The 8,173-nt window shown below is 33.4% G+C and overlaps 1 protein-coding gene across 3 annotated transcripts; it reads left to right on the top strand.

Moving 5' to 3' along the window:
* Window positions 1-1,495: 1,495 nt before the first annotated feature.
* On the top strand, window positions 1,496-3,368 carry LOC123659156 (protein prenyltransferase alpha subunit repeat-containing protein 1). 3 transcript variants are annotated; one of them, XM_045594411.1, is made up of 4 exons: window positions 1,496-1,579; window positions 1,645-1,743; window positions 1,819-2,213; window positions 2,298-3,368. In XM_045594411.1, the coding sequence occupies exons 2-4, from the start codon at window positions 1,667-1,669 to the stop codon at window positions 3,164-3,166; spliced, it is 1,341 nt and encodes a 446-aa protein (XP_045450367.1). In that variant the 5' UTR covers window positions 1,496-1,579; window positions 1,645-1,666; the 3' UTR covers window positions 3,167-3,368. The 3 variants fall into 3 exon arrangements, with proteins under 3 accessions (XP_045450367.1, XP_045450366.1, XP_045450368.1); XM_045594412.1 differs by having other exon boundaries at window positions 1,517-1,579; window positions 1,652-1,743; XM_045594410.1 differs by having other exon boundaries at window positions 1,502-1,743.
* Window positions 3,369-8,173: the final 4,805 nt, after the last annotated feature.

Here is an 8,173-nt window from a genome sequence, read left to right as displayed (position 1 = left end):
AAAAATATGCCTACTAAATACCAATTTCAAAATGGTATCACAATAGCAGATCCTTTTGTTTAACAGAAAGATATACAATTTTAATTGAAGAAAAGAAGATTTTCATTAAAATACATTTTAAAATTTAGTTGCGTTAATACTTATGATTTTTGTAAAAAAAGTAACTACACTGTCAGTGCCTGTTCATTTTAAAATATTCCTATTAAATACAGATTTTTAAAACGATTTGCCATCCCATTAATAAAAAAAATTATTGCAATTTAATTGAAAAAGACTTAAAAAAAAAAATACTACTGTTACAGAGTGATCTTGGCCTAACTTGTAAATTAGAACAAGGCATTAAAAAAAAAACAAGTCATACTGTCATCGTTTATTATTATTCTTTGACATGATTACAAACACTGTAAAAATTACGCCCATTCGCAGCTATACATGCTCTGTAACACAGCGTATCCAAAAAGGTGGATAGGGCGCTTAGGTCCATAATGTGGCCACCGCGCTCGCCGGACCTAAATCCCCTGGACTTTTTTTATTGGGGTTGCCTGAAAGAAAATGTCTACAAGGAACAAATCACCTCTATTGACCAATTGAGGACTAGAATCCAGACAGTGGCTAGAAAAATCAGCGAGAGCGAGTTTGCTCGACGACTTAAACGGTCGTTTATTCGACGTTCGGCGCCATTTCGAGCATTTGGTGTAATTTTTACAGTGTTTGTAATCATGTCAAAGAATAATAATAAACGATGACAGTATGACTTGTTTTTTTTTTAATGCCTTCTTCTAATTTACAAGTTAGGCCAAGATCACTCTGTAACAGTAGTTTTTTTTTTTTTTTTTTTTAAGTCTTTTTCAATTAAATTGCAATAATTTTTTTTATTAATGGGATGGCAAATCGTTTTAAAAATCTGTGTTTAATAGGAATATTTTAAAATGAACAGGCACTGACAGTGTAGTTACTTTTTTTACAAAAATCATAAGTATTAACGCAACTAAATTTTAAAATGTATTTTAATGAAAATCTTCTTTTCTTCAATTAAAATTGTATATCTTTCTGTTAAACAAAAGGGTCTGCTATTGTGATACCATTTTGAAATTGGTATTTAGTAGGCATATTTTTAAATGAATGGGCACTGACAGCTTAGTACATTTTTTTTACAAAAATCGCTCTTGAATTAACATGATATGTTAACAATTTGGGTTAAAAGTAGAGTAAAACTAATTTTTTTCTTCAAAAGCTTTAAATTTACATTAAAATCATGTTATTTAACGATAGCTTTAGTATTCAGCAGTAATTACCAGTAATCAAAATGAAAAAATAATGGTATTTATTAAAACTACAACCAAATTTGTAACAAGGGGTACAAATATCGTAAAAAAATAAAAATATTTCCGGAACCTTTGGGTAAAAATGGATAAAATTGTAATATGTTATAGTAAATTATCTGGTTTATCGAATCCTTAACGGTGGACCACTATTTACGCCACATCCTGTATAAGTAGCTTTTGGTACGAATAAAAAATGATAAACATACTAACATAGAAATAGTAACATTAACATACGAAAAAAAGTCGAAAATGGGGTAGGAATTTTCTTTTAAATAAAGTTTAAATAATTTATTAAAGCTAACATTATTATTTGTAATAGTTTTTAGGATACGTATTACAAAATGGAAGAAGATAAATTTGCATTGGTGGAAAAAATAATAAAAGACGTACACAATGTTTTAACCAAAATAGCTGAGTTGTAAGTATTATAAATAATTGGCAATATTTCAAATTTATTTGTTCTTTTAAAAACGTTTTTACGCATTATTTTCAGGTATGCTTTTGATGTTGTCCCTATGGATATTAATTTTCAAAACAAATCGCCTGTCTTACACATAGAAAACTGTTTGGGTCTAGAATCTTGGTGTGTGAAGCATGTCTACATGTATTGTTATTCAGAACTCATGGATAAGTATAGTATTAAATCCAAACGCAAGACGCAAAAGATCTCAACTATAGATTCAGATCGTTTGATAAGGTTATTGAATTTGACACTTTTACTTAACCCAGAAATAAATTCTTTATGGAATAGAAGACGTGAATTGGTCGAGGGACTCTTGATAGATAAGACTGTTGAATTGCATTTCATAAGACTTGTGCTTTCAAGGAAACCTAAATGTAATGAAGCATTTGCATACCGGAGATGGCTTTTGGAAACAATCCTCCAAGGTATATTGCTTAAAGATTAATAAAGTATCTTCTAAATATCTGTATATTTAATCAAAATAAATATAATATTTCTTTTAATTTTAGGTGAAGACAACTTAAGAAATAGCATTGAACAATTAATTATTGATGAATTAGTTATATGCGATTTGGCTTCTGATAAAAGTTCAAATAACTACCACAGCTGGAATCATCGGATGTGGTTTTTATATAAACTTAAATTAGTATCTGTTAATTGTGATCTTGATGCACTTTATATTAAAGAATACCATGCTTCAGAAAAATGGATATCAAAGCACGTTTCAGACTTCAGTTGCTTTCACTATAATCAGTTTTGTATTAAAAACCTTTACAGCCTATCAGATGGTTCCTGGAAGAGTCTTGAAAAAACTTTAAACATTGATTTAAGAAAAACTCTTGTGAGAGTTTTAGCTTCAAACTTCCCAAAAGATGTAACATTACAAGCATCTGAAGATAATTTAGTTAAGTATACAGAAGAAAATTTAATCAACCTCCTTTTAGCTTACTCAAATAAAGTTTGTATCTGCAATGTGGATTATGTACAGATGAGTCGAAAAATAGAGATTTTATTTCATGCTCTTGTACTGAATAATGAATTGATACAGTTTTATAAATATCATGAGACATTATGGTATCATAGAAGATTTATTTTGCACGAAATTATTGTGATAATGTATGACTACTTTGGTCTAATAAGGTATAATGGTGCACTCATAAAGAAGAATTGTAAAGTTTGCAATTATGATGACTTAAGACAAAAACAAGCAAAGGTTGGAAGGTATGACAGTAACCATATCTTTTCCAGTGTGTTGTTTAATGTAATTATTACACATGAAAAGAAAATAATTGAAGAGAGGCGAAAGGATGGAGATCATTACGCAGACAGATATGAAAAATACTTAAAATTTGTTGAAGGTCTTAACAATGTTATGTAAAATAAAATGTGTTTGTCACAGATTTATAAAAAAAGTTTTATATGATAACATAATGCAATAGCAGTAATTATGATGTCTCCAAAATTTGAAATACGAAACTATCATATTGCAAATGATATTTACCACTTTTCCAATTTTCTATTGTGAAGTTAATTATATCATAGTTATAAAAATGTATTAAAAATATATTTTAGGCTTATAATAATAATTTATAAATTATTTTAAATTTATTTTCATTTTTTTTAATATAAAGAAAAAGACACCTACCTATAAGAAATAAATTGTATAGGCAATTAGGCATAGATAAAACTTATTTATTTAAATGAAAATGTAAAAAACATTCGATTTTTGCTAGGTATGAAAATTGAGTATCAAGCGTGTTATAATTTAATTGTATTGTTAAACAATTTGTATTAACTTTTAAGCTGAGTATGACTGTTTTATTTGGCGAATTATGTTGAAAAAATTAAAAGACATTTTAACATTCAGTAGTGATGATGTTTTACTAAAACAATACGTTGCTGTTGATAATAAATGGTAATATTTATTCTTATGCTCCCCTCAAATCATTTCTTAAAGAGTAGCTATCATTATTAGATTTTTATTATACCAACTGGGACCGACATATTAACGTGCTCCATTGGTGTCTATTTGAGAGAACTGAGAACAGACACCCAGAAACTGACGATCTGAGTGGTAATCAAACGTGTATACATCATAGGTCAGCATTCTATTGTAAGCCTGCTAGTCTGATGGAAAACAAGAGAAGATTTATGTTGAGTGCTAAAAAGTGCTTAATTGTTCTTTTTTTTAACCGACTTCCAGAAAAGGAGGAGGTTCTCAATTCGACTTTTTTTTAATGTATGTTACATCAGAACTTATGACCGTGTCGACCGATTTCGACAAAATTTTTTTTAATCGAAAGGTGGTGTGTGTCAATTGGTCCCATTTAAATTTATTTGAGATCTAACAACTACTTTTCGAGTTATATCTAATAATGCGTTTTTACTTCACTATTTTTTCGTCGACCTACGTTATATTATACCGCATAACTTTCTACCGGATGTACCGATTTTGATAATTGTTTTTTTGATGGAAAGGGTATATCCCTAGTTTGGTACCATGATAAGGAAATCAGGATCCGATGATGGGATCCCAGAGAAATCGAGGGAAATTCTCGAAAATCCGCAATAACTTTTTACTGGGTGTACCAATTTTGATAATTTTTAATTTAATCGAAAGCTGATGTTTATCATGTGGTCACATATAAATTTTATCGATATCTGATAACTACATTTTGAGTAATCTTTGATAACGCGTAGTTACTTCACTAGTTTTTCGTCGATCTACGCTGTATTACTCGTCGATGAAATTGAAGTCGGTTTTTTTTTCGTTTGCGAGCGAACACAATTATTAATTTAATTTTTATTTTTGCTCCTTTATTTTTTTTGCATTTAATTTTTACTCAAGTTCCTTTCCAAGTATTTGCTTTCAATAATCAAATTACCGCCTTTTGTACATGTCTATATTTTCTTTTTCGGTGTAAAATTTTTTTCTCTGATAGTGTACAATAAAGAGTATTTGTATTGTATTGTATATTACTTCAAAAGATGCCGCGTTGCGCTGGCGGTTGCGGGTTCGATCCCCGCACAAGACAAACATTTGTATTGGCCATACAGGTGTTTGCCGTGGTCTGGGTGTTTGTGCAGTCCTTGTGGGTCTCCCCACCGTGCCTCGGAGAACACGTTAAGCCGTCGGTCCAGGTTGTTATCATGTACATCTGATAGCGATCGTTACTCACAGTAGGGAATATATCCGTCAACCCGCATTGGAGCAGCGTGGTGGATTAAGCTCTGATCGTTCTCCTACATGGGGAAAGAGGCCTATGCCCAGTAGTGGATACACTACAGGCTGAAGCGACTTCAAAAGACTGCAATATTTAGTCAAAAAGAGAATAGAGATTGATAAAAGTATGACTGATATTTTTTATCAATATTATGTTGAGTATAAATGAAAATTATTTTTACAAGTATTGTAATCAATATTTATCCTTTTCCTACACAATAAATTGTTTTTAAATGATAACTCCCTTCACGAGTCAGCATGGTCAAATCCGACCCAACCTAGTAAATGTGCGATGTGGAACCACTGTAGGAGAGGACGGTTAATGGCGAAAAGGGGTGAGGGAGGGAGTCATGGAGTGTTCTCCACTCTACGTGTACGTATTAGCGGAATCAGCCGTGCCCCACTAGCACAACTAAAAGCCATAAAAATTAAACGTGGCTAAAAGTAAAAAAAGTCCAAAACAATTTAAGATGGAACGAAGTGCGCTTTGACCTGTTTTTTTTTTAAATTGATATTTGATACTACATAACTACAACCCAATATTGATGGTGCCGAAAATTCAAAACAAAACAGTTTCGATGAAAGAATATTTTGTATAATAACATAATATCTTTTGGTGTGAATTGAAGACCAGTGGTAATAGGTCGGAGAATTCATCTTTGTGTGCATAATTTGCCCACGTACGGACACTCGGCTCGCGGAGTAAAGAGTAACATAACAACATTCAATTAAGCGTCGTTCCCCGTAGGTGATAGAGTGATAATATGTATCCTATGTGTTGACCCGACTTCTTAATAATATTGACTTTCCTACCATTTTATTATATGTATAGATAATGTACTTATAAACAATAGATGTATTAATAAATTAATAGATACATATTACACATATATTAATTAACTAGCGACCCGCCCCGGCTTCGCACGGGTGCAATGCTGATACTAAATATACTACAGAATGTCTTTCTTTATAGTATGAAGCTAGCTTATAGCATGGTTATTAACATAATAACAACATTTAAATATGCGTCGTTAGATTACACGTTGTTACAGAATGCGTTGAAGAAATAAAGGTTCACTGCTCGTTCCCCGTAGGTGATAGCGTGATAATTTTGACCCGACTTCTTAATAATATTCGTGCCAAATTTGAAGTAAATCCATGCAGTACTGTTTGAATTTATCCCGGAAATACATACAGACAAACAGACCAAAAATTCTAAAAACTATATTTTTAGCTTCGGTATCGATTGTAATCACACCCCAAGTATTCTTTTAAAAAAATATTCAATGTACAGTTTTGACTTTCCTACCATTTTATTAGGTACATGTATAGATTAACAATAATAATACTTAAGTTATTGTTAGTGTTTAATTTCAAATTTAAATAAACACATGTCATAAACATAAGAGGATGCTTAAAAGTTATTTGGTTTAGGGTTTGTATTTTATTATTTGTAATATAGTAAAGGCGGTTCTCTAAAAGGTAGGTAATAAATAAATGAATATAGATTTCTTGCTGTCAATTGTATATTTTTATATCCAGCCGATAATAAAAAACTGTAAGAAAATTATCCCTTCCGAGTTGGCAGGGAACCACCGGTTCCTTTAGCCTCTCTTCTTTTTCGTATATTAGGTATATTCGTCATATCTGGTGGAGGCGGCATATTTGGCGGTTTGGATATTTCAGGCATAGGTGGCTTACTTTGTCTGGTTACCTTTAAACGAATCGGAATAATTAAAAATTTTTATCTTAATAAAATTGTAATTTCTAATTATTAAGAAAGAAGAATCGCTAAGAAAGTATTCTTACCCGCTTCAAATAATTAGATTCTTCTTGAAATTCACCAATTACACTTTGAAAGTCTTTTTGACCCCAGCATAGAGCTAGGCAAACGACGACAAAAACGAAAATAAACGTGTGCTTCATATTCGATGGCTACTGTTGTATTGACACAAATCAAAGTAGTCACATCTTTATACGATATAATTATGTCGTGTACAGCATAAACGACACGCAAACATTTCGTTAACAATACAACATTTCCTTGATGGACGAGATAATTGAGATCAAAATGTAGCTACCCTTGATAAAATTAATTACAACCCATATTATAAAAATGCCTGCGTCGTTAATAAGTTCTAAACACGTTCCATCGAGATGTTATCTTATTCAATTGGACGTAAACAATGACTAATAATTAGTCTTGGTAATAATCAGAATTGCTGTGTGGCTACGGCACTATAGAATTTAGCCACCCCCTCTCATCCCGTGGGTGTCGTAAGCGGCGACTAAGGGATAGCAAAGTTCCAATACCATCATGGAACTAGCGAAGCCGACCGATGGCGGGATAGCCATCCTACAGCTGGCTTTTTAAATGCACAGACCGAGGACGGGCAGCAGTCTTCGATGCGACAAAGTCAGCCTTGCGGTCACCAACCCGCCTGCTCAGCGAAGTGACTATTGGCAAAAACGCCCATGAGTTCACGCCTAAAGTTTCGGCCCTTAGTTCCCGGCAGCCGCACTATTCCCGGCTACGGCAGCGGCCGCGGCTGCCATACAAAACTATACCTGGCTACGTATAATGGACACACGCTAAGATTGGACCACCACCTTACCGAACTTGAGGTAGGACTTAGTCACATTAAGTGGAGCATACTGGGGTTGTTTGAAGTCCGAAAAGAGGGTGAGGACACGATGACCCTGGACTCCAGGCACTTGTTCTACTTCCGTGAAGGTGATGGGCTTTCTCAAGGTGACGTCGGTTTTCTGGTCCACAAGACTCTCACTAGCAACGTTGTAGAAGTTAGCAGTGTGTCGACCCGGGTAGCGTACCTTGTACTTAAACTCAGTGACAGGTACTCCCTGAAAGTGATACAGGTATATGCGCCGACCTCGGCACACTCTGACGATGAAGTCAAAGTCTTGTATGAAGACATTACAAGGGCCATACATGGCACTATTTCGACCTTCTATAGCGTTGTTATGGGAGACTTCAACGCTAAAGTGGGAGTACAAGACCGCGACGGATCGAGCATCGGACCACACGGATTGGGGGACAGGAATCGCAGGGGGAAGATCCTTGTCAACTTTCTCGAATCGGAGGGGCTCTTCTTGATGAACTCAATTTTTTGAGAAGAAGCCCCAATAATAATAATAATAATA

Source organism: Melitaea cinxia, chromosome 13 (genome assembly GCF_905220565.1).
Source record: "Melitaea cinxia chromosome 13, ilMelCinx1.1, whole genome shotgun sequence".
NCBI classification, from domain to species: Eukaryota; Metazoa; Arthropoda; class Insecta; order Lepidoptera; family Nymphalidae; genus Melitaea; species Melitaea cinxia.
The sequence above is the reverse complement of the archived record's forward strand: the minus strand, read 5'-3'. Positions and strand labels throughout refer to the sequence as shown.